At 38.4% G+C, this 25,327-nt stretch overlaps 3 protein-coding genes across 8 annotated transcripts; 1 reads left to right on the top strand and 2 right to left on the bottom strand.

Moving 5' to 3' along the window:
* The first annotated feature begins 125 nt into the window (after positions 1–125).
* Positions 126–24,920, top strand: LOC147333338 (large ribosomal subunit protein mL48-like). Of its 5 annotated transcripts, XM_086266569.1 has the most exons (6): positions 126–209; positions 12,542–12,611; positions 12,791–12,831; positions 13,935–14,037; positions 14,348–14,455; positions 24,560–24,920. In XM_086266569.1, exons 2-5 carry the CDS (start codon positions 12,552–12,554, stop codon positions 14,423–14,425), a joined length of 282 nt encoding a protein of 93 aa, XP_086122695.1. In that variant the 5' UTR covers positions 126–209; positions 12,542–12,551; the 3' UTR covers positions 14,426–14,455; positions 24,560–24,920. The 5 variants fall into 5 exon arrangements, 2 of the variants coding, with proteins under 2 accessions (XP_086122695.1, XP_086122687.1); XM_086266561.1 differs by lacking the exon at positions 24,560–24,920 and having other exon boundaries at positions 14,348–14,668; XR_015125353.1 differs by lacking the exons at positions 14,348–14,455; positions 24,560–24,920 and adding exons at positions 13,683–13,769; positions 14,142–14,173 and having other exon boundaries at positions 179–209; positions 12,542–12,831.
* LOC147333339 (sterile alpha motif domain-containing protein 9-like) lies at positions 2,188–7,131 on the bottom strand. The gene is made up of 2 exons (XM_086266385.1): positions 4,076–7,131; positions 2,188–3,436 (listed from the first exon to the last, which is right to left on the bottom strand). Exons 1-2 carry the CDS (start codon positions 6,792–6,794, stop codon positions 3,372–3,374), a joined length of 2,784 nt encoding a protein of 927 aa, XP_086122511.1. The 5' UTR covers positions 6,795–7,131; the 3' UTR covers positions 2,188–3,371.
* LOC147333340 (sterile alpha motif domain-containing protein 9-like) lies at positions 14,588–22,642 on the bottom strand. Of its 2 annotated transcripts, none has more exons than XM_086266366.1 (10): positions 21,834–22,642; positions 18,852–21,609; positions 18,506–18,546; positions 18,311–18,375; positions 17,948–18,162; positions 17,609–17,865; positions 16,983–17,111; positions 16,738–16,894; positions 16,615–16,649; positions 14,588–15,370 (listed from the first exon to the last, which is right to left on the bottom strand). In XM_086266366.1, exons 2-9 carry the CDS (start codon positions 21,589–21,591, stop codon positions 16,639–16,641), a joined length of 3,615 nt encoding a protein of 1,204 aa, XP_086122492.1. In that variant the 5' UTR covers positions 21,592–21,609; positions 21,834–22,642; the 3' UTR covers positions 14,588–15,370; positions 16,615–16,638. The 2 variants fall into 2 exon arrangements, with proteins under 2 accessions (XP_086122492.1, XP_086122500.1); XM_086266374.1 differs by having other exon boundaries at positions 16,608–16,649.
* Positions 24,921–25,327: the final 407 nt, after the last annotated feature.

The raw sequence follows: 25,327 nt of genomic DNA on the forward strand, positions 1-25,327 counted from the left end.
TTATTATGCCAAAATCAGGAACGCGTTACTCGTTACTGGGATTTAGATAGGGTCGTTACTCGTTACTTCGTGTGGTGGCTATCGCGGAGCTTCCACAGATTCAGTAACATTAGCAAGTGGTGGAGGCCAGCATGTGGATGAAGGAAAGGGGACGCAGAAGGAAAAGAGACCCGAGGCGGCCGCCGGTCCAAGTGTGAACTGAACTTCAGGTAAGAAGTTATGACCTGCAGTCTCTCTGGGTCAGATATGAACCAAGTTTAGGTGGAGTTTATTTTCGTTATTCTGACTTTTTCCGTACTGCGTGCTAGCTAGCATGACGGAGTTTCTATACAGCTGGGTGGTGCTATGAAGTTACTGATGTTGAACTTTATTTTGTTCATAAGTTATTAGAGTTGCCAACCGTCCCGTCTGGTATTCAGAGAAAATATTACGCGTTTCTTATTGAGGTGAAAAGGAACAGTTTATCCCGTAATTCAGCTACAATGAAAAAGGCACAAAGCTGGAGTTATTCTGTGTCTTTGCTGCACAGCTGCCTCTTCTCCTTTCATCCTCCCCCCTCCCTCTCCTGTTTCTACTTCAATCATGAAACTGATCAATGATCAGCTGATCGGCTCTCTTGTTTGTTTATCGCCCACTTTGCGCCGAAAGAGGAAACCAGGGGATGTCGCGCTAAACAACAGCAGCACATTTAAGCTTGATCAGCTGTTGTTAGAATTTATTTAATATTAATTTCTAGTATCAGCTGATGTTTGCTGGAGCCACAGCTGCAAAAAAGCTGCAGGTCATGATATCGTTTGGTTATCTGGTGAGAGGGAAACATGAAGATGAAACCAGGAGATGTCCTTACTGGATCATCAGAGTTGAACAGGTGATGGAGAAACAGGTTTACCTTTTAGGTGACATGAATGAGTTGAAGGGAAGTTATGAACTGTTTCTGAGAGACAAATAACCCCAGGATCCTTTTCTAAGCAGCTGACAGCTGGTAACTGTGCAGGGGCAGATCTAGCAAAGTGTGGCCAGGGGGGCATGTAGGGCATTAACAGGGAAAGGGGGGCACAAAGAAATACTTTTCTTTCTTATTCTCATTTAAAATGTCTCGCTTTTAAAAAATAATTATCTGAATCTTACAACAAACGATTGATAGATTGATACATATATACCATCAAAACAGTGAACATCACTGTCACAGCAGTGTTTGTTTTCATTCAAAGGCTTTATGATTTTTGCTATAATGGCGGCCAGTCTCTAGTCAAAATGCCCGGGATGATTTTTCTGTCCCAGTCCAGCCCTGTATGCAGCTCATCTGCAGTCTGGTGTTGCCTACATCTTCCTATTCAGAAGGCAGAATTTCTGAGTTCTGAGTACAATCGAAAGCACCACGACTGCAGTTTTTGTGTTGGATGTAAAAGGCGCGCATGACGCTGTGACGTAGGCTAGAATCATGGCGGCGGTCAACAACGGTCCAGGCGTGGGATTTCTCTTGTGGAAAAATGCACATTATCTTTTCCTTTCTATTGGTAGGTGGCACAGTGCACTTGTGGCAAGTAAGCAAGCTAGAAGACTGGCAAAGTTATGGAAGAAACACATTAACAAGAGAATTCTGAGTAAAACCAAAGTTACTTTCCCTAGTAACTAGTTACTTTGAAAGTAACGAGTAACTTGAAGTAACTGAGTTACTTTTGAGAGAAGTAACTAGTAATGTAACTAAGTTACTATTTTAAAGTAACTTACCCAACACTGTTTATTATTAATTAATGTTAATATTATTTCACTACTAATCATGTCTCAAAATAAATTAAAAGCATGTTTAACAATTTATGGTATTATGTGTGTTATTAAATGATGCCAATATTTCACTTTGAAATAATTTTATAAGACGTGGCACTTCACAAAACTAAAGGCCAGACGTGCAAAACTGTTAGGCTGGGCTTTAAACAACTAACTGTTTCAGATGTACTAAATAATCTGCAAACAAACTTTAAATTAATAGTAAATATAATTTACTAATTAGGGTGGCTGGCCTCTTCCTTAGAGATAGGGTGAGAAGTTCGGCCATCCGGGAGGGGCTCAGAGTAGAGCCGCTGCTGCTCCACATCGAAAGGAGCCAGCTGAGGTGGTTCAGGCATCTGACAAGGATGCCTCCTGGGCGCCTCCTGGCTGAGGTGTTCCGAGCATGTCCCACTGGGAGGAGGCCCCGGGGCAGACCCAGGACACGCTGGAGAGATTATATCTCTCAGCTGGCCTGGGAACGCCTTGGTGTTCCCCCGGATGAGCTAGAGGAGGTGGCGAGGTCTGGGCTTCTCTGCTTAGGCTGCTGCCCCCGCGACCCGGCCCCGGATAAAGCGGAAGAAGATGGATGAAATATAATTTTTCAAATATGTCTATGAAATCAGTACCAAATGTGTGTAAATGTGCAATTAAATACTTTATTGAGTAAACTCGGATAATAAAACAAACAGCCCTCCTAAACTAGACAAGAACAATAAGTAAAAAGAAATCAAACACTGGTTAGACAGGGGTACAAACAAACAAACAAACAAACAAACAAACAAACAAACAAACAAACAAAAAGCTGAATATAAATCCTTTTCACATTTAAACTTAGATAAATCCATAACATTATCGAACCTTTATTTAACAGCATGTACATCCTCTTTTATACTTTAGAATCTAACACATAAAACAAACACAAAAAGGCAACCTTTAATTGAGAAGACCCAAATGCAGATGCCTGTATACGGGACTTAACAAAAGCAAGCCATTTATAGAGGTTGCACAAAATACAAAACAAAAGGCAAACGTAGACTAAGACTTTGCCTGCAGGAAACATAACCTGGAAAGTACTAGCATGGAGAAAGAACCTACGTTCCAGCACCAGACAAGGGCAGATTTGGCCAGTATATACACAGCGAGGGTGATCAGGGAGGTGAAGACAGCTGGGAACACAGGAAGGAAAAAAAACAGGAGTAACAAGACAGGAAGCAAAACAACAATTTAAAACGATACTTTGAGGAGACATTTTTCTTCAGATGTTGATTAGCAAAGTCTTTAGAAATGTATAAACAAAATATTAAATAGACACTATGCAAAGAAGCCAAATTTTAGGAAGTAAATCATCTCTAAGAATCAGAAAGTCTGAAAGTCTGTTGTTTAGGTGTTAGCATAGACAATACATACATGACTAAAAGTGCTGGATCACATGCATCACATCAACGCTACAGCACAATTTTCTCCTTTTAGTTTTTGCCCCTACATATAAAAAGACATAAATACTATAAAGGAAGCTTCAGAATCACTTTCCTATTGGGGGGGATGTTGAGCAGGATTCACAAACTTGGATGTCCCCCATTATCTTGTATGATGTTTAAAGCTTAAGGGGCAGCTTTGGTCTCTTTCACACTGTTGGTCAGAGTTTTCCCATTCTGATCTGCAATAACTGATGTAATCAGCAAACAAAAAATAAAGTAAAACAACAGAAAAATGGATAATACAGGTTAAAAAACACAATACAATATTATGCTATGGTGTATTTATAAAAAGTCCAATAAGTAACTATTACTGTAATGTAGCCAAATAAATCCTCATTTGCACTGTTTAATTTTGTAATATTGCATTTATGTGTATGTACTTTATGTTATTATTGCACCGTGAATCATGTCAAAACTTGTAATAGACCTGCCGGTGCACCGTGTCCATTTCACGCTTTCCCTTTCCAAACCATGAAAAAGACACACATGCAGAAGTTGCAGTAAGTTGCACGCTGTAGTAACTGCAGAATGAGATATTTTATTTCAAGCTAACATGACAATAATCAAGTGAAAGTGTTCAAATGGACATTATTAACACATTTACATCTATATACATAGATGCCACCTAGCTGAAATTTACTCTATGTCTTTTTGTTCAATCCTGACTTCTTGGCTTAATATGTTATCTCGCCCTGCTGGTAATGCAACTTCTACATGTGTGTACATTTCACATTTTGGAGAGGCAAAGCATGAAACAACTACTAACTAGTAGTGAATGTTTGCAGAGCATTTTACTTCATTGCAATGTTACTGTTATGTTATCTTACCTGTGTCTGCAGTTTTATTCTGAATGCCAAAGGCCACAGGACCTCTGATAGTAAATCCAAGGTAGAAGGTAACTTGACGTTTTTTCCAACAGCTGTTTTGCAGATTGGCATTGATCTTAGTCTCTTTACCACCAACTCCTGTATATACTCCGTAGTCTCTTACTACTCCATCAAGTCTAAGAAGGAGCTCTTGGACATCAGGACTTCTGAAGATTTCTTCTTTCTTCCAGTTATCGCTCCAATCTGGTTTTGCTTTCAGATGATTTTCAATAATTGTTCTGTGAACAATTCTTTTCACACCTTCACCTTTTCCAATGAAAAACACAGGAAGAAGATACCTGGCACGAAAGTACTTCTTATTTGCATTTTCGTAAGTGTTCTGCATTTGCTGAATTATTTGACTGATGTCATAAACACACTGGCCTTCATTTTCAGGCCAGTACAAGAGAAGGGTGAACATGTGCAGCTCAGGTGGGTCTGTGTCACTTGGGGGCATTTTCCGTCTAAATAGTGTGAGGATGTTGTTGACAAGAGACGTTTCTGAATCTGCACTTGGATGCATTTCTCTACACTTTGTAGATATGTCTTCGAGCTCTGATTGAGTGTATTGTTTGACAAGAAATGACAGCACTTCCACAGACTGGTCATCTAGGTTTCCCTCCTGAAACATCTGGATGAGTTGTTTTGCAGTTGTGTCTCCAACATACTTCTGGTAGCACTCTGAGATGTCTTCAGATATATATTCAGGATCATCTTTCTCCGTGTTAGGCTTTGAGTAAGTCAGATATTGTTCCAAAAAAATGCATTTTCTTTCAACTTTATCTCTGAGGCTTTCTAGTAGTTCAATGAATCCGAGGAGTTTGTAGCCTCTAAGTGATTTCAGGAAAGAGGTCGCCGATACTTTTTCTGTGAGAACCTTTTCCCAGGTTTCATTTTGACTAACAAGTTTGTCATATAGAGTATTGCAGACCTGCAGGTAACCAAAAAGCCCTCTTGAATTAAAAAGTCTTGAAACATTCCTCTTGCCATGTTCTTTCATGTCTGGTCCATCTTCATCCTCAGCTAATCTTTCTTCATCTTCAAAAGCTTTAATCGCTTTTTGAGCCATTTGCAAAATTTCTCTTGTTTTGGCAGAAACATTTTGCTTCATTAGGCGGTTTTTATGGACTTGGCCAAGTGTGTCAGCAACAAATGAATTTTGAGGATCTCTTTCTATTGCTCTCTGTGCCCACATTTCTGCCCGATTGTAGTCTTTTAGTTCTATATAATAAAAACGAGCAAGAGCTTGTGGAAAAAATGGATTTTGAAAGATTTTACATGAGGCCTTCTCTAAAACTGTTGCACACTGACATTTCCCCTCCATCGTATGAATGTCTAGAATTAGTCTAGAAAACTTTTCCTGTTTCATTTCTGTGCTGTTGACTTGGTCCACTTCTTTTTTCATTTCTCTTTTGGTTAGCATGTCTTTGACAAAACCAAGCAACCACAGAGGAATCTCATATCTGCAAAAACTGTTCAAGAAGTTTCTTGTTGTGTCACTTCTGGTCACACCTGTCTTTGCCAACAGTTTAGTACAACATTCTGCTATCATAGTGTGAGCCATGCGGACTTTTTTCTCACAACTTTCATTTTGTTGGAAGGTAATAATGAGATGATTTAAAGGCTGCATTTGATCCTCCAGTGAAAGGTCATCATACTTGTCTTGTCTGAGGAAGTCCAGGCACTGAGACTCCAGGAGATATGACCCTGGTACGTAGGCGTTCAGCAGACACAGGAAAGCAGCAAGCTTCAGTGACTGATTTGTTTTTTTGCTGTTTTCTAATGCAGCACATGCCTCCCTGACGTAGTCCTGAGAGAAATTACTTTGCATTATGTTAAAGCCATGAAACTGTTCACATTTATCTTTGTACCTCTTTTTAAGCTCTTCCTTCTTCTTATCAAAATTTTTCTTCTCATTGTCTGAGAGTGTGTTCTTTAGGACAACATGGTCACTCTGTTGAGGTGCATTGTTTCTCACACAGCTGAGGAAAATGACCAAAGGCATATGAGTAACTATCTTCTGCTCAGCAACTATCCTCATAATGCTGACTTCGAGATCTTCCAGAATCGACTCATTGTTCAGCAACAACAACACAGTTCCCTGGTGGTTTTGACTGCCTGCTGTGAAAAGTTGGACAACCTCCATTGCAACTTTTGTAATATCTGAGGTGGAGCCAGTTAAAACAGCACACCTGAAGGTTTTTCTCAAGTCCCACAACACCTGCATGGCCATTGTAGTTCCCCCACATCCTGGTTGGTGTGACAGTTTTACAGCTGATATCCCTGGAAATTTTCTATTTTTCTTAATTTGTTCCCTGAGTTCTTCATATCCATCTCTTTTGATAAAAGTAGTTCCAGTCTTTAGGGACTCTGCCTGTTCACTGATGTAGAAATTTAACCACTCAGGTGGGGCCCCTCTGTAAAAGTTTTCCTCAGCCTTTTTTGTGCATTCCAGGAGATCTTCATCTGAATATTTTCCTTCAAACTGATCTGCATGGAGAATATCCAACAATGGGAGGCTTCCCATATGCAATTCCCCTTCCTTAGTGGACCATGCTGGTCCATTTGCCATCTTTAGCTTTAAGTGTCCTGCAGCATAATAAACGTGTGAAAAGATTTTTAGTCTGAACTGTTCTCTGAGGCTAAATGGCAGTAGCACACACACATTTGAAATGTACATTACTAAGGGTTAGGATTTTACATTCATCAAATTATACCTACTGCGTTAGTTTTATTCTTGATTGTTATTATTCACTAGCTGGGCCCACGTCCTCATTTTAGGTTTGACAGCGTTTTAGTAGGTAAAAGTGAATGCTTTGACATGAATTGAGCTGCGGTTTGGGGAGGACTTGAAGGGGACTGGCGATGGCTCCCGGGCTGGGCAAATCCCCATGTACTAAATAGAAGTGAAGAAGTTAAAGAATGGAGAACAAGGGATCAGCTTGCAGTACTGGGGGGTACCTATATAGATGACAGCCGGAAGGAGCGTGTTTGGAGGTGTGGTCCTGCTCCTGAAATTCCGATACATAATCTCCAATTACTGGTTTTAACCCTTTAAACGCTGACCTAATTTAGCCTTTAAACCAGGGGTAGGCAACTCCAGGCCTCAAGGGCCGGTGTCCTGCAGGTTTTAGATGTGTCCTTGATATAACACAGCTGTCTTGAAGTTCCTCAACATGTCTTGAAGTTCTCCAGAGGCCTGGTAATGAACTAATCATGTGATTCAGGTGTGTTGACTCAGGGTGAGATCTAAAACCTGCAGGGACACTGGCCCTCGTGGACTCGGATTGGGGACCCCTGCTTTAAACCCTAACCCATCACCAGTGACGGTTAGCATTTTTAGCAAGGGTAGGAAACTCCAGGCCTCGAGGGCCGGTGTCCCTGCAGGTTTTAGATCTCACCCTGAGTCAACACACCTGAATCACATGATTAGTTTATTACCAGGCGTCTGGAGAACTTCAAGACATGTTGAGGAGGTCATTAAGCCATTTAAATCAGCTGTGTTATATCAAGGACACATCTAAATCCTGCAGGGACACCGGCCCTCATGGACTGGGATTGGGGACCCTTGGTTTAAAGGGTTAATTAAAATTTGGCATGTAGTAGTGTTTTAGAAAATAAAGCAGACTTGGAGATAAGTACTTCTACATCAAACTTGTAATTCTGACCCCTAAAGTTATCTTCATCCACTAAATATATTTTATGTATTGTACTTTTACAAGCCCCTGGAATCTTCTAAAACCTGGAATCATTATGTCCAAGCAGTTTTTCCCAGGTCTAACCACAGATTGACTGTAGGGTCATTCCATCTCATATCATCAAATCTTTACAAAAAAATCTGCTCAAGCATCTTCAACTTTTTTAAACATGTATATAATGATTGGTGTGAAATTTTACATTCATACATAAAATACTTTTCAATATATATTTTTCTGAGAAAAACAAATCTGATCAATTTTCATACCAAACTCTGAGACTGTTGAACAGAAAGTCTGTGTTGATTTAAGATATAATCACTGCTGTTGTATATGTAGCACTTTTTGTGTCAGGACAGAGATTTACAAGTGTAACTTCTCAAAAACTCCATAAAGATTTCTCTTACCTTGTGTTCTACTTGATGCAAATGTGTTTGATGTCCTCTCATATCTTACATGTATTAGTGACTAGTGACTTTTGTGCTGGAGTTATATATAGTATACAGCCACTTGTCACACCCAGGTAGGTGTGAGAGTAGATACTCAGCACACACTGACCAGATGAGGTAGTAGTAAGATATGTTCAAAATGTTTGAAGGAATCATTAGGACTTTATATTTACTTGTTTCTGAGAAAAAGGCAGATTGGAATAAAGCCTATTAAAGATATTCAGATGGAAAATCTAGAAGAAGCTATCAATGAAAGATCAGGGAAAATGTAAAAAAAATGTCTTCAATGTTTGAGGTTATTGTTTTCTTACTTTGACGCAGCAGTATTATTGTGCGACAAAGATTGAACATTTCCAGGAAAAGCGTGGGGGTGAGATCAACAGATATGTTACTGACAAGAGGCCATGCAACTGTAAACTTTGTAACACTGTCAACAGTTTCTTTCATATTCTAACATGCTTTGTTTCCTTCATTTCTTTCTTCTTTCATTTCATTTCTTTCAAAGGCATTTTAAGTTTCCTTTTTCTGATAATGAAACGTACCACTGCAATGTTTTCTGTTCTTACTATCTGACTGTCAAATGTTACCAGTGTTTTTTAGGTTATGACATAGTCATGCTGACATTGGAGTGCGGTGTAATGCACTTTTAAGGTTGCAGATGTGCATATAATGCTTAATAAGGACATTTTTAGGATCTTTTGGTTATTACAACTAAATGACAGGGCTCCACGAAATGTAACCTTGATCACAATTTTGGCTTCCCACGATTAAATTAACACAATCTTGAAAATGATCTGTTATTTAAAAAACAAAGCAAAAGCAAATTAAGTACTCCCTAAACGATGCCTGATCACAAGCTTTCATGTACCACACACGCACAGCTGTTCATTGCATCACACAGCTTGAAGTTTCCTGGACTTGTCAGTACAAGTAACACTGCCAAAAATCAGAACAACAAAAAACAAAATGTCTGGCACAACGTGTGGAAATGCTTGATTTTTAAATAATGTGTGTCTGTGCAGAGAACTAAACTGACAATTTTTTCAACCAGCTGAAAAGGGGAAATGTAGAAGGATCCCACAGCTGTCGAGTACTTTTCTACGAGTTTAGTCCCATCTGTCATGTAGATGAATGGAGTGAAAGAGTTTAAATTTTATTTCTATTAAATGCACTCTTGTCCAGCTAAATATGGATCTCATAGATCTGCAGAGGTTAATTAGCAGTAATATAGAAAAATGTGAAAGAAGCCCTGTTGATATAGGTTTTGGTGCCTTTTTTTAATTTTATATTTTTCTTCTAAGTGAGGAATAAGCAGGAGCAGTTTTACTTTTGCCACTGAAAGAATAAAGTTATATATGAAGAAAACAAAGGAAATGTTTTATTTATGTTCTAGTCCTGCCATGTTGCAAGAGAGCCTGCTTATGCAGTTCAACAGACCGACCACGTTCACAACGTGAACCACGTTTTATTTTGCCTTTGCCATCAGAACGTCATTACAATCTGGCTACCTGACAGAAAATGACAATGAATCCACATTTTTGCACAGATTTGACCTTTTAAAGGTCCTAAACTTTTGATCAGCTGTAAAACAGCCTGTTTCAGTTTAAGTGTTGTTTTTAATAAATTGCATGCTCAAGACCATTTTTCAAGTGGTCTTCAACTTTTGAGCCGGACTGTGTTTTGATGTGTAATTTTAGTACAGTGAAAAAGTGACACAATTTTAGTTCAGTCTCATTTAAATTGTGACAAAACGCCAAATCCTTATATTTGTCTAAATATCCATGATATTTTGCTGGAGTCAGTCCAAAATAAATCATGAATCCAGAAATACTTCTTGCCTAAATTAACAATGCATGAGTTCTACATCCAGGCTGACTCAACATGTTGTGTAAGTGTGCTAAAACATGTTGTTAATGTTGCAACTAAAATGGTTAATTCCTCAGGGAAAGTGCGCTCAATCTCTTCACTTCACTTCAGGCTCAAACTAAATTTAACCATGTGCACAATAACAGGCGTAACTCGTAATCTGATCTATTTAAGAGCAACAATTCTTGACAAACATAACGAGGTGGATCAACTATGAAACAACCACACCTGCCACATTATTTAAGAACTGTGTGCTTTACAAAAATAAGAGGCCATATGAATATTAGACAAAACATCCCACTGACTGACTCAAAAGACAGTAACACACAGTTACTGAACAGAATAAGATTTTTTTTAAGTGCTGGAAACAAGTAAACACTTGTCTACTGTGCATGTTCTTTCATGCTAACTCTATTTAGAATGCTTTCATATGTATTATTATAATAATACATATCATTATTATGAAAGCAAAATCAAAGCCATAGGACGCCATTCTTATGGCGCCATAGCTGCTATACGCTAAGACTGATAACATTAATATTAAAAATGTTTCAAAGATGCCTCTATTGCCTGCTACAGCAAAACATACATGCCTAGAAATGAACTTTGATCATTTCAAACATCACCAGAAATTCCTTATCGTCAAACACGTCATGACACATGGGTCCTCCACACCAGCAGTTTGTAACTAAATCCAGTTGGGACTTTTTGTGTGCATGAGAATATTAGTCTCAATGAAAAGTACTTTTATATTTTATATTTTTGCTGTGCACCTCTAGAAAAATGCAATCACATGAAGTACAGAAGCAAAACACAACATTGAAGAAAGTCCAATTTCATTCAACTCAGCCTCCCTTTGACAGTTCACAGACACAAAACAAACAACATTGCTGCACGTCATCTCATCTCACATTCAGCATTCCTACATTTGCAACATTCTCGTTGTCATCACCGGCATCTCAACATCGCATTCTTCTGCAAGACCTGCCACATTCCACTGTTGTAACTCATCATTTCATGGCCCTGTATCACTTCACAAAGCATCTAATAACAATTAATCTTAACCTTAGACACTTAAATTATGTCTAAGGTATTACGTTTGTATATTAACACATATAAAGCAAATGAAACTGATATAAAAACATTCTGAACACATGAATGTAGCATAAATCATCTAACTCATTATGAGATCATTTAATTGATAACTTTTTAGATTTTTTCTAGAAATGTTTATTAATTCTTAAATTTAGATCATTTATTCTAAAAACAACACAGGAGGAATGACTGCAGCAGTTGGAAATAACCAGCACAGCACAGAGGTACTGGAGTTACATTCATATTTTATTTAGGATTGACCGATATTTCCACTACATAATTAAACTAATGAAGAAGTTAATGTCATAAAAATGTATTTATTTAGTTTCTCACATTTGGGGCTTACAATACAGTATTGATCACATTTGTGTGGTGACGTTACAGTCACTTAAAGCCTGTTTATTCTGCTTTCATTGGTTTGTGTTTGCACAATGTGTCCAGACTGTCTGTAATATAAAAGACTTTTTTTTGCACTTTGTGAATATAGTGCCTCATAAGGAGCATGCAACCCAATGTCACTGCAAAGTGTGTAATAGGCCAGCTGGTCTATTGTGTGGATGTCATGCTTTGCCTCGCCTATGCATGCTTAAGCTACAGTACTTTGCAGAACCAGCAGAGGTTAAAAATGTATTTAAAGCATCATGAAAACAGTCAGGGGAAACTTAAACTTAAAGAAACATTACGAACACATTTACACGTAAATACATATTTAGCTTAATCATAATGTGACATAGAAGGAGCCTGGAGTGTACTTCATAACATCCTTTCTCAGAAGTGTCTTGTTAGCTTTAAATAAATTACAGACCTCTGCTGGTACACGTGTCAATTTCACGCCTGGGAGAGGCAAAGCGTGACATCCACTCAATGGACCAGCGGCTCTGTCGGGTTAGAGAATGTTTCATATATGATATTAATGTAGTGTTTTTTGATGTAGGCTCTAGAGGGCAGGATGTGACCACATTTACAGTGAACCAATAACAGCACCTTCTTTAAGGCTGTTTATTTCTTCTTTTGAAAACAACAGGTTTATTTTGTTATTTTTATTTTGATCGGTGTAACTGATGCAGGTGTAATGTTCACAGCTGTGAGCGCTGTGGCAAAACTGTCTTTTTTCACACAGTCGTCTGGGAGTTGAGCTCCACATATTTCTGGTCTTCAGTAATAATGAAGCTCAAGTGTAACTTGAGTAAGGAACATCTGTAATCACTCATCGGCCTGCAAACTCAGTGCTGACATCATTACTCTGGTCCAATCATTTTCCTGCCTGTCTTCTGTTCTCTGTGTTTGAAATCTTAGTGCTTTTCCATTATTCTGTCTTTCAGACTTCCATTGATGCCTCCCACCTCCTCCTCATCTTCATCTTCACTACCACCAGCATCTAGACTCCAGGGGGTAATCCTCACTCCTCCCACTGCTGGGATCTCATTCTGCTACGATGGGTCACGGATGTCTAATTGCCAAATAGCCTAAATGAATTCTATAGCTCGATGAATCACGCTCACTTCTTCTGCATGAACTGTCCATGACCACCAAAAGTGGAAATTACTAATGTGGCATTTGTCTCCTTATAGACACCAAATTTCTATTCAGACACATCCCTGCAAGCGTTACGGTAAGTGTCGACAGCAGATGGGCACTAAAAAAATAATTCAGGCCAAGAGTTTGATTCCTATTTAGTCTGCTCTGTTTATACAAATCATCAGGCTAAGTAGGCAAATTCCAGTTGCTTGTTATGCTGTCATATATCACATTTTCACTGAAGTATCACTATGGACAAAAATATTTATGAAATTATGTTGGTCTGATATTTACTTCAGAAGGGTTTCTCTTTCATTTTTAGACAAATTAATTAAGAGCAGTGGCAGCTGGGTGGGTGGTCTAACAAAAGAATTAAAGTTCACACTACTAGCAGCAGCATCATATCCTCGATACCACATTACAACCAAAAGACCTTATCGTAGCAATACCAACAAAACTACATAAGGGAATACACAGAATGCCAGTCACACACACTCTCACACAGATTTTGACTAGTTGTTGCTGAACACATTAGCCTTTTTTGATTGGTTGTTGTTGTTGTTTTTACAGAGACAAAATATGCAAGAATGATAGCTGATGATCAGAATGGGGCAGGTTCTGTGTGTTTATAGCAGATAGAAACATTTAGCCAGGATGAACTGCAGGTTTGTAAAAGTTGTTTTTCTCCCTCTAAAGGGAGGAATAAAAATTTATTTAGATGTGTTTTACATGAAGGCGCTGACGTAGTTATCAAAAACGTTAAACTGTCAAAGCCACAGTAATGATGGTAGGCGATCAAGTTTTAAACCTTGATATATTTCAGACATTGGTCACTAGGTGGCAGCAGAGTTCCTCTGCATTGCCTCAGTGTGTAAGATGAAAACTTAAAAAAAATCCCACTCTTGTTCTCTTGAATGAGCTTTTTTATGATGTTTCACTCCTCAGAAATTCATCATCATAAGTTAAGAGAACAAACAGCCCTGGTATTTTTCTGTTTACAAATAGAGATGAAGAAGAAAGCGCTCTGAAAATGTAAGTGCTTCTAAACAAATGTGAAAAGATTCATGGATACAGATAACCTGCCCAATTCTCATCTGACCAATATATTACAGCAAGTTTGTTGTTTTTTGGGTTTTTTTTCCTTTGTAGTAGACTGAAAATTTAGCTTTAATACTCTTTAATGCTTCCCACGTACAGCTATGCTTTACCAACAAAGAGCACAGAGGTCATGCTGATGCAGGAGCAAGGCACCAAGACGTACGTCGATGCTGTCCTCAAGACTCACCACCGAGTCGTTCAGGTAAGACCTGGCTTGTTGTGTTTTTTGGGGTTTTGTTTGTGCTTTCAGCTCAAACTGCAGGTGTACTGAGAGGTTTTAAAGACCTAACTGTTAACAGTGTCCAGCTGAGCACTCTGAACGCCGCGCTGTGTCCCGTGTGAGTAAGCTGTTGCATGTTCATCTTTTAGTCCATAACTGTTGGAGAACATTAGAAGTGCTCACTATAACAAACCAAACTCCATCTTACTCTTAAAAGCAATGTGCATGTGTAGTTTTTAGTCATATCATAATTTTTACTACTAATCCACTTCTCTCCCTCTGTACCTCTCAGCACACCGAAGCTGATTTCCAAGCACGGTTCAAGGCGCATCCAGAGCTGGAGGGGCTCATCGCTCAGATGAACCAATAACTTTCACCGAGTATCAACACTACAGTACTTGTACGACAACTAATTTATAGCGCATTGCTCATTCCTCAATAACATCCCGTAAAAACTGATTTTCTGCTTTAAGAAAAACAAAAGTGTGCACATTTCTATTTGTCTTATTGGGGGAAATAAAACCATACTCACTTTTTTTCCAGCTCAAAACTTTTTTTTATTATTTAATCTACAAATTATTCTGCTTCATTGAAAAGTTTGAACACCAAACGTAGGCACGATATCATTTTTCACTTTTAATTAAAACAAACTAGTTATAATAAAATGTGAGTTATTATAATTAAGTGTGTTTATTTAAATATTTTCTCATCTTCTGAATAAAGATTAACTTCCATTTCCCATGTTGTAGAAAACATAAAACACATAAAATTACAAAGACAAAAAAAGGTAAAATATTATTTAAAAAAGGCATTTTTTAAATTTTTGAAAAAAGAAAAAAACAATTATTTGGTTGCGAAAACAAGATTCTGCAATGTTCATAGGTTTATATACCTTAAACAATAGATTTAACCCTTAATGTTTATGCCACTAACTAGATAAAATTAGGTTTAATCATTCTTTCACATCATATTCTTGCACAGGAGGTACGGAAAGGCCGCATGTTAATCAAATGTACAGATCGGCTCCATTTTCTAAGCAGTCATTACAGTCATGTTCTTTCACTGAGATCCTTCAAGCTCATACATGAGAAACCTCAGACTTCATCCCTCTCAGGATTTTATAGACATCTCTGCTCTGTTGTGTCAGCGTCACAGACTAAACAATCTCTCTCATTTGGTCTCATGTTGCATTTGAACTTCTCTCATCACCATGTTTGTCCTCAGAGATCACATCCTTTTCCTGAAGCTCGTCTACAACAGCTGCTGCCTCACTCGCTCTGCCAATCAGAGCTGTCCAATGGCAAACCACGAAATCCTGAGCAGAGGAAGTTGGTGAAAATTTAAAAAAAGAAAAAAAAAGTCTAGTGTTCAGATCATCACTGTTGAATACTAGACAGTGATGATCTATATTAGGATTATAGTTGTGAGAAAAGAAGTAAATCCTTTTTTCAGTTCTAAGGTTTTACTTATCAGAATATAATAAATATCGCTTTGTCCTTATCAGGTTGTAAAAGATCAACTCACTCATTTTTTAATGAAAATTATGGCAAAACGCTGAAAAACTAAATAGACTTTAATGCTTCCATTAATACAGAGGGTAAATAGCAGCCTGGTGCTGCAAACTAAACAAAGCTACGAAGCTGCTCTCTTTTCTTTTACAAGAAATCACCACAGCTGACAGATTTCCAGGGAAGAAAGTAGTAATAATTTTAAAGAAACAAGTGTTGATGCCCAACAGTCTGGTGAGAATTATTATTCACAAAAAGAAAACATTCAAGGACGGCTTCCAGTGTTCACACGAGTCACCATCCCAGTAAATGTCAGACCGTGCAATGCTCAGGGAAGCTACAAAAACCCCAAAAGACCCTAAAGGCCTCAATTAGCATGTTATATGTTGAAGAAAGTCTCTTCACATGTTCTCTTCTCGTTTTGCAGCCACAGGAACTAAACATTTGAGTTGAACTTCTCGGTATACCAAAGTTTTCAAGAGAAAAATGCAAGGGCATCTGCTGACAGATAAAGCTTGGCTGAAATTAAATCATGCAGCAGGACAATGATCCCAAGCACAGGAGAATGGAGCAGTCAAAGTACAGACCTCAACCGGACTGAAATGCTTTTTCAGACAGCTGTGTGTAAATGAATGACAGCAAAGTTCAATGAACTGAAACGGTGCTGTAAAGAAGTGTGGACCAAAATACCTCCACAATGATGTGAGAGACTGATAAAGTAACACTGATTGCTTCTTATTGTTGCTAAATGTGGTTTTACAAGCCACTAAATCTTGTGTTGTGCTTAGTTTTTCACACACTACTTCTGCACTTTGGCCTAGTTTTGTTAAATGAATAAATATAAACACATTCCTCATCTCAGGTTTGTATTTAGATTCTTTCAGAATCCGATTGGAACCAGATGTTTTTTTTCCCTTCAAATTATAGCTGGATAAGTAAAACCTTAGAATAAAAAAGTGGTGTACCTTCTTTTTCATGACTATTTTTTTAAAGGGATCTACTTTGATAACAATAATAATCTAATAATTATGGATTAAAACGAACCTCTTACCCTGTTCTTGGTGAATGCTTGAGTTTAATAGTCATCTGGAATAAAAGGGTTCACATTGGTCAGATGGTGGCTGTTTATAGTTTAGATGAGCTGCGTTAGGGTAACAACATATAAAACACTAACCTGTTCCGATAGTGCACGTCCACACGGTGTCCTTTTCCTTTCCTCCCCTGCGCTCAACTTCAAGTTTCAGTTTCATGTTTCCGAACTCGCTTTTTTCATTTCCAATGACCACCTCAAAGAAATTAGTGTCGCTCCACTCCAACATGAACTGCTGTTTCTGCAGAGAAAACGTTTTATGGAAACTTGAGGATTTTTGCTGTTTCTATGTTATGGTGCAATGAACAGAAGTACAGCTTAGTCCAAACCTCAGGGCAGATTTCTGCTGTGTCCCAGTCTGTTGAGAGGTAGAAATAACTCTCCAGCTGTACAGGGTCAACAGGACTTGTCTTTCGGATTTTTCTGAATCCGTCAGATTTCTCCTTCTTCTCCACTTCCTGAAACATGGAAAAATGGACCATTCTTCACATACAAGTAATGATTGGAAATCTTTGGGAATCGTGTTCACATCTATTCATGTCTTTAATGAACATATGTGTTTGTGTTTATATCAAGATGAGAACATTGATTTGCACTACTGCAATCCATGTAACTGAAAAGGGAAAATGCCAAGCAAACACAAGTAACAACTACAAAGTTAAAAAAAAGCTCAAAGCTGTTCAAAAAACAGCTTTTGAAAGAATGATTAAATTACATTAGCATAAAGATGGCTGTAAGTTCTTAACTTTTAATGCAGTTTTCTCTGCCTGAAAGTCAGTAATGTTGTCAGTTGGGTTGTCAAAACATTTAGAGACCAAACTCTATTAATTTGTTGCCTTGTAGTGTCACTGTGTTTTTGTATTTATCAATGAGAGCATTTTATTTCTCTGTGTTATTATATATTTTTCCTCACTTCTACTTCATATTGTTGCTCCAGTATGTGGCATTGTATTACCTGTTGTATTAGAGGATCATGTGGGACCAGGTAAACGTGCAGAGTGAGGCCAGATGTGATTTGCATGTATATCAAGACATCAGCAAAAACTTTTAGATATAGGCCCAGTTTCTTTAGGATCATGGCTCCTCTTAGAGAGAACTCCGGCTTGTTTAACTTCACATGGGATGATGTCATTTCAGACACTTGCTCCAAATAACCTCCACTGCTGTCCACATGCAGAACTCGAAATATGTCTGACATCGCTGCAACTTCACCTGCAAAGCACAAACAGTCGTGTGTGCATAAATATCTTTATTACTGTAATAAAACAATCATATGCGTTTTACGACTGCTCACCTGTACAGATCCAGTGCGGCAGACGGACTTCCTCTAGCTTCCCATCTGTGACTTTGATGTCCATTAGGGGTCCTGCTGGTATGTAGTCCATGCATACAGGTTTCCTCATGAATCGCTCCCATGAGCTAAACTGGTATCTGAAGCTGACGGTTTCCTTACAAACCCACCGCAAGGCAGACTCGCTGCATTCATATTTGCCACTTTCAGACTGCAGGCTGAATTTGAATAGACAAGACAAAATGCTCTGTTATGCTCTGTTCACATGCACGAACAGAAACAGCAAAACTGCAAAGCAAATAATATAAAATGGCACTTGTAATGAATTACTTTATGTTCTGTCTTGTAGTTATCGATAACCTTTACCTGTAAGTATGAACCTCCTCCATTATCTCAACTTCAGGTTTCAGCTTCGTCCACTGACTGGAGTCCTGTTGTACAAGATATTTTTTTCATTATATTTTTACAATATAATTATACATTTACATTATGACTTTAGAATTTTTATGTGACATACAATATATGAGAAACAAACAAAATCCCAGAGAAGTAGAAACTTACTGTTTCATTGTCAAAAGTCTTCAGAAGTCTCTCTGATGGTTCTTGTAAAGCAAAGTTAAATTTTAAAGAGCTGGCCAACAACATATCATTCAGACACATTGGTTTTTTCCCCTTTACCACAAGTGCTATCTTGTGTGAGATTTCTACATAACAAAATTACATTAAGTACATATAAGATATCTATTTTCTATTGTTAGAATCTTTAAGTGTAACAATAAAACCAGTTTAGTACAGGAAAACTTTGTACGCAGCACTAACTCACTTTGATAATGACAGTACAAAATGTGTATTATTAACACATATGACATTTGTAAAGATGAGGACTTTAGTAACTTAATTCTCTTACCCTCAGCTCTGTGAACGTTGTAAGCAACAGGACCTCCGATTGTAAATCCAACATAAAAGAACACATGGCCTTTTTTCCAGAGGCTGTCTTTTCGGTTGGCATCTAACTCGATCTCTGTGTCACCAAATGTTGCATACAGCCTGTAATCTTGCACTATACCTTCAATTCTGAGGAGTTTGCCTTGGACTGTCGGATCAGTGAAAATATCGTCGTTCCTCCAGTTTGTTTTTGGGTCTTCCAGTGCATCTTGGGTCCACAAGATTTCAAGGTTGCGTCTGTGAACAAATCTGTTCAGACCCTGACCCGGTCCAAGAAAAAATATGGGTCGAAGGTACCTTGACTGAAAGAGTGACTTATATTCTTGTTCATAGGATTGCAGAATATTTTGGATTAAATGAGGGAGGTCAGAGGCCAATTCGTGTTCACCATCTGTAGGCCAACACAACAGCAGAGCTAACATGTGAAACTCGGGTTGCATCTCAGGAGCCAATGGCATTTTCTCTCTAAAGCTGCTTTGGTAGTCGGAGCTGGACGGAGGTTCTTTCATATTTATCAGCATGATATTGGCCAGAACGTAGTTGAGTAAGGCATGTGTAGCAGAATGTTTGTGTTGGCAGATTTCTCTCCACCATACAGCAATGTCCTTGGTGTCTGATCTAGTGCATCTTTCAAGACATGAAAGTACTCCCGGAGAAGTGACAGCCAGTTTTTGTTTAAGTTTGTGGAAGGCTTTCTGGAGTTGATCATTTGGTTCTGCGTCTCCAACATACTTTTTGTAGCATTCTATTGTCTTTCTGGACATGTAGGATGAATCGTCTCTTTTAACAACAGAATATGAATACGTTAAAAACGTGTCAAAAAATTCAAATCTTTTCTCAACCAAATCTCTGAGGCTGTTTATTAGCTCCTTAAACCTGACAATGTTCCTATCTCCGGTGGATTTCAGGACAGAGTCCAGTGACATGGTTCTTGTGAGAACTTGCTTCCAAAGTTCATCATGTCTGATAAGATGGTCATACAACAGGCTGCAAACTTCCAGATAACCAAACAGCCCTCTGGTGTTTAAAGCACGCAAGACTTTTACATTCCCATCTCCTTGTTTACCCTTTGCATGTTCATTTTTAGCAAGTTTTTCTTCATCTTCAAAAGCTTCAATGGCTTTTTGGGCCAGTTGCAAAATTTCGCTTGGTCTGGTATAAACGGGCATCTTCTTTAGGTGGATCTTATGGACTTGGCCTAGTGTATCTGCAACAAATGAACTCCAAGGAGCCCTCCGCTTTGCTTCTTTTGCCCAGATTTCTGCATTGTAGTAGTCTTCTAGTTGAATATAATAAAAACGAGCAAGAGTCTGTGGAAAAAGTGAAACTTCATAAAACTTATTTGAGGCCATGATCAAAACTGACAGACTGTTGCCCTCATCTTCTCTTTTTGTAATATCTTGAATCAGTCTGGAAAACTTTTCTTTCCATTCTTTAATGCCATGAGTTGGGTCCTCTATTACCGTAATTTCTCTTTTATTTAGCATGTCTTTGATAAACCCAAGTAAATATGGAGGAACATAACTTCTGCAAAAACTGTTCAAGAAGTGTCTTGTTGTGTCACTTCTGGTCACACCCGCATTAGCCAACTGTTCAGTACAACACTGAGCTATCATATTGTGAGCCATGCAAACCTTTTTTTCAGATCTTTCACCTTGTTGGAAGGTGACGATCAGATGACTGAAAGGCTGCATTTGATCCTCCAGTGAAAGGTGACCAAACTTGTCTCTTCTGAGGAAGTCCAGGCACTGAGACTCCAGGAGATATGAACCTGGTATGTAGGCGTTCAGCAGGGATAGGAAGGCAGCAAGCTGCATCTTCAGTGGCTTATTTGTTCTTTTGATATGTTCTAATGTAGCACATGCGTTCCTGATGTAGGCTTGAGAGAAATTAGACTGCAGAATGTTAAAACCATGAAACTGCTTGCATCGATCACCAAATCTTCTGCCAAGCTCCTCTTTTTTCATATCAAAGTCTGCTTGCTCTCTGTCTGAGAGAGATTTTTTGAGAATAATAGATTTTCTCATTTTCCTCTTGAACTTTTGTTTCAGTTCATAAGAACGCGCCTTTTGGTGGATAATCCCGTCACTGCTTCTCACACAGTTCAGTAAAATTACCACAGGCAAATCAATTTCTATATCCTGTTCAGCAATCTCTTCCATAATCCTGTCCTGGAGGATGTCCAATATGAACTCATCATTTAGTAACAACAGTACCGTTTTCTGGTGGCCATGGCTACCTGCTGTAAAAAGGCTGACCACATCTTGCGCAACTTTTGTGATATCTAATGTTGAGCCTGTCAAAACAGCACATCTGAAGGTTTTCCTCAAGTCCCACAGCACCTGCATAGCCAGTGTGGTTCCCCCACATCCTTGTTGATGAAACAGTTTAATTGTTGATGTCCCAGGGCCTTTTCTTCTCAGGTGAATTTGTTCTTTAAGGGTTTCATATCCATCTCGTTTGATAAAAGGAGTTGCATTGCCATCTGACACTGCTTGTTCACTGATATAGAAGTTTAACCAGTTCGGTGGGGCCCCTCTGTAAAAGTTTTCCTCCACTTGCTCAGCGTGTTGAGTTTCAACAAACTCTTCTTCAAACTGATTGGCATGGAGGACATCCAAAAATGAGAAGGAATCACTGATTTTACTCCTTGCATCTGCTTCTCCACCTTCAGCAGTGGGCAGGGCTGGTCTGTTTGCCATCTTCACACTTTCACTTTACTTCATGGTAATGAATGTAAAAACAAAACACAAACATTTTTTAGTCTTATGTCTTAGCTTAAACTATTTGTAAATTAAGGTCTTACATTCACTTTATGGAATGTGATATATTTAAATAGCCATTTCATTGCTGGTGGAGTACACGTATATATAGCCTTCTCCATGTAAAGGACCAAACAATAACTTCAACAAAAACTTTCAGATCTTAACGGAATTTATCTTACCTCCTCTAAAATGTCGCGGACAGCTCTAGCGATCTGCTATCATGCCATGTGTTCAAGCACTGGGACCGTGGATGTGTACTGTAACCCAGGAGGTAGTAGACACACCCAAAGCAGGAAGAGATAATCACCTACAGACATGGACACCTCTACACTTTTAACGTCAGAGCACTTCTAAAACAATCCCAGGCGCATTTCCTTCTTGCTTAAAGTTTTTTTTTTTTTTTTAAAGGCAGGGGCTACACTTGACTCGTTCAGTCGATAAACAAGTCAAATATTGCACAATTAGAAGCCAAAGAGTGGAAATTTGCAAATTTATCCAGCACAAATAATAAAATAGGTGGTATATGTTAATTTTGTCCTATATTCAAACATTACGTGCACTTCTTCAAAGCGGTATTGTATTCATAAGTTCATTTGATAAGGAAACGTTCATCACAACAGGAAATACTGACGTTTCACTATGAACGCGTTCATGACGGAAGATTATTTTATTCCGTCACTAGTTCGCGCTTGTGGTTGAGTTAACCTGTTATTCAAGTTCATATAGAGATAAAGTTAAGTGTTACGAACGAGTACGATATAACGATATGATGATTTACAAACGTGTACAATGATTTGTGTGTAATGAGGACTCACAAGCGCGTGCTTCGATCGACCATGTAAAACCCTCCTACGCATGCGCATATCCAAGCCTGAATAAAGGGTTTCAAAACCGTTATGTGCTGCCGACGGGAAGCTCAATATTGACGTTTCGATAGCGTATTGAGTATCTACGGTCATTGGTATTGAGTCACCGAGGCACAGATGTTTCAAAACCCAGTTCCAAAGTGCGGTAGAAAACACCCAGGTCACGTGACCACGACAAACTCCGACGTTGTTGTGTGTTTCACGCCTGTTTCGACAGGTGGCGTACTTGCTGCTTCCAGCCAACGAGAGGCGCCAGGATATGAATCAGTGATGTTTTTGACATTAAAGCTTCTATTTTTTGGTGTGTGTAAAAACAAAAAATGTATCTGATTATTCTTATTATTTGATGAGATATAAAATCATACGTAAACTCATTAAAATATCTCAATAAAAACTCATCTGCTTTCAGGGAGAAACACAAACGTTTCTTTCATATTAATCAGCATGATATTGGCCTGAATGTAGCTGGGTAAGACATGTACAACAGAGTCTTTATGTTGACATAGTTCAATGTCCTTGGTGTCTGATTTAGTCCATCTTTCGAGACAGGAAAGTACTCCCGGAGAAGTGACAGACAGGTTTTGTTTAAGTTTGTGGAAGGCTTTCTGGATGTGATCATTTGGCTTGGCACAACATACCTTTTGCAGACATTCTGATGGGGTTTTTTTTGTGAAATGTAGGCTGAATCATCTTTTTTCAAAACAAAATCTGAAACTGTCAAAACATTTCAAACCTTTTCATAACCATATCTCTGAGACTGTTTACTAGCTCCATAAACATGAAAAGTTTCTCATCTCTGGGGGATTTCAGGACAGAGTCCAGTCACATGGTTTTGGTGAGAACTTTCTTCCAAAGTTTATTGTTGTTCATTGTCTGATAAGATGGTCATACCACAGGTAACCAAGCAGCACTTTCTTGTTTGCCTTTGACATGTTCATTTTTAGCAGGTTTTTCTTCATCTTCAAAAGCTTCAATCCTCTCTGGGCCAGTCTCAAAATTTCTCTTGATGTGGCAGAAATGGTTGTGTTCTCCAGGTGGCTCTTATGGACTTGGCCTAGTGTATCTGCAACAAATGAACTTCAGTGAGCCCTCCGCTTTGCTTCCTTTACCCAAATTTCTGTGTTGTAGTAGTCTTTTAGTTCAATATAATAAAACGAGCGAGAGTTTGTGGAAAAAGTGAAACTTCAAAAAACCTTAGTAATTCAAGGGGGTTGTGAATATAGTGCCTCATAAAGAAAATGCAACCTGATATCATAGCAAACTGTATAATAGGCCAGCTGGTGTATTGTGTGGATGTTATGCTTTGCCTCGTCTATAGGTATCAAATTAACATGCATGCTTTTCAGTACCAGCAGAGGTTAAAAATTAGTTTAAAGCATCACGAAAACAGTCAGAGCCAACTTTTAAAGAAACATTACTAACACATTTACACATAAATACATATCAACCATACAGCTTAATCCTACGTTGCATAGAAGGAGAGTCAAAGCATGACATCCACTCAATGGACCAGCGGCTCTGTCGGGTTAAAGAATGTTTCATTTATGATATTAAAGTAGTGTTTTTGATGTAGGCTCTAGAGTGCAGGATGTGACCAAATTTACAGTGAACCAATAAAAGCACCTTCTTCAAGGCTGTTTATTTCTTCTCAATTTTCTTTATTTTTTCTTTAGTTCTTCTTATCAAAACATTTTCATCAGTGTAACTGATGCATGTGTAATGTTCACAGCTGTGAGTGCAGTGGCAAAACTGTCTTTTTTCACAGTCCTCTGTGTGAAAAAACAAAAAAACAAAACAAATCAGCTCAAAACCTTACCCTTATCAAACAGTCCTCACCCAGCATGCTGGGAGTTGAGCGCCACATATTTCTGGTCCTCGGTAAAAATGAGGCTCATGTGTAAGTTCAGTAAGGAACATCTGTAATCACTCATTGGGCTGCAAACTCAATGCTAACATCATTACTCTGGTCCAATCATTTTCTTCCCTGCCTTCTCTCTGTGTTTAAAATCTCAGTGGTCTTCTGTCATTCTGTCTTTCAGACTGTCATTCATGCAACCAGGCTCCTCCTCATCTTCATCTTGACTGCCACCAGCATCTAGACTCCAGGGGGTGCTTTGCTCTCCTCTCACTACTGGGATCTCATTCTTCTATGATGGGTCACTGGAGTCTAATTGTCAGATAGCCTTACTGAATTCTGTAGCTCACTTAATCATGCTCAGTTCTTCTGCACGATCTGTTCTTGTAAACTTTTTTTTAATTTTCATTTTTCAAATAAAAAAGAGCAGAAGTAGATTGTGACTTGAGGTTTTTACTTCCACACACTGTTCAGGTCAGTTATGACTGTTGTAACTGTTCACATTCACTTAAGGGTTTTTTTTTTGTCACCATTGGATAATAAAGCCCTCCTTTACTTTCCAAATAGTGTTATTTAATTCTTTAAATCTCTTCTTATGTTGTAAATGTTTTTTTCTTAAACATCAAGCATCGTCTTATCAAAGACGTGTGTACTTGGAAGTTTATAATATATTTTGGATAATTTAGTATATGCCAGACAAGCTCTATGTTTATGTTTACAGTCAGAGAGCTGCACCAAAAGTGGAAATTCATACACACATTCATACCTATCCCATACACAATTGTCACGTAATTATAGGCATCAGACGGTGGTTGACAAAAAAAAATAAAAATAAAAAAAATAAAAAAAATAATCAGGCCAAGAGTTTGATTCCTTTTCAAGCTACTCTGTTTATTCAAATCAACAGACAAAGTGCAACTATATGTTTATTATGCTGTCAGATGGCATAGTT

This window comes from Aulonocara sp. 'chitande type north' Nkhata Bay, linkage group LG3 (assembly GCF_057382095.1).
Source record: "Aulonocara sp. 'chitande type north' Nkhata Bay isolate Kocher_YH1m ecotype deep benthic linkage group LG3, A_spYH_male_GT1.1, whole genome shotgun sequence".
NCBI classification, from domain to species: Eukaryota; Metazoa; Chordata; class Actinopteri; order Cichliformes; family Cichlidae; genus Aulonocara; species Aulonocara sp. 'chitande type north' Nkhata Bay.

Excerpts from the sequence above, each read along its gene's own strand:
- LOC147333339 (XM_086266385.1), bottom strand. The coding sequence starts at position 6,794 with ATGTACATTTCAAATGTGTGTGTGCTACTGCCATTTAGCCTCAGAGAA. Across the intron at positions 3,437-4,075 it reads GAATAAAACTGCAGACACAG|TTATTGCAGATCAGAATGGG; the intron begins GTAAGATAACAT and ends TGATTACATCAG.
- LOC147333338 (XM_086266569.1), top strand. The coding sequence starts at position 12,552 with ATGCCTCCCACCTCCTCCTCATCTTCATCTTCACTACCACCAGCATCT. Across the intron at positions 12,832-13,934 it reads ACATCCCTGCAAGCGTTACG|CTATGCTTTACCAACAAAGA; the intron begins GTAAGTGTCGAC and ends TCCCACGTACAG. Across the intron at positions 14,038-14,347 it reads CTCACCACCGAGTCGTTCAG|CACACCGAAGCTGATTTCCA; the intron begins GTAAGACCTGGC and ends TGTACCTCTCAG.
- LOC147333340 (XM_086266366.1), bottom strand. The coding sequence starts at position 21,591 with ATGGCAAACAGACCAGCCCTGCCCACTGCTGAAGGTGGAGAAGCAGAT. Across the intron at positions 18,163-18,310 it reads GAGGAGGTTCATACTTACAG|CCTGCAGTCTGAAAGTGGCA; the intron begins GTAAAGGTTATC and ends ATTCAAATTCAG. Across the intron at positions 17,866-17,947 it reads GCCGCACTGGATCTGTACAG|GTGAAGTTGCAGCGATGTCA; the intron begins GTGAGCAGTCGT and ends TGTGCTTTGCAG.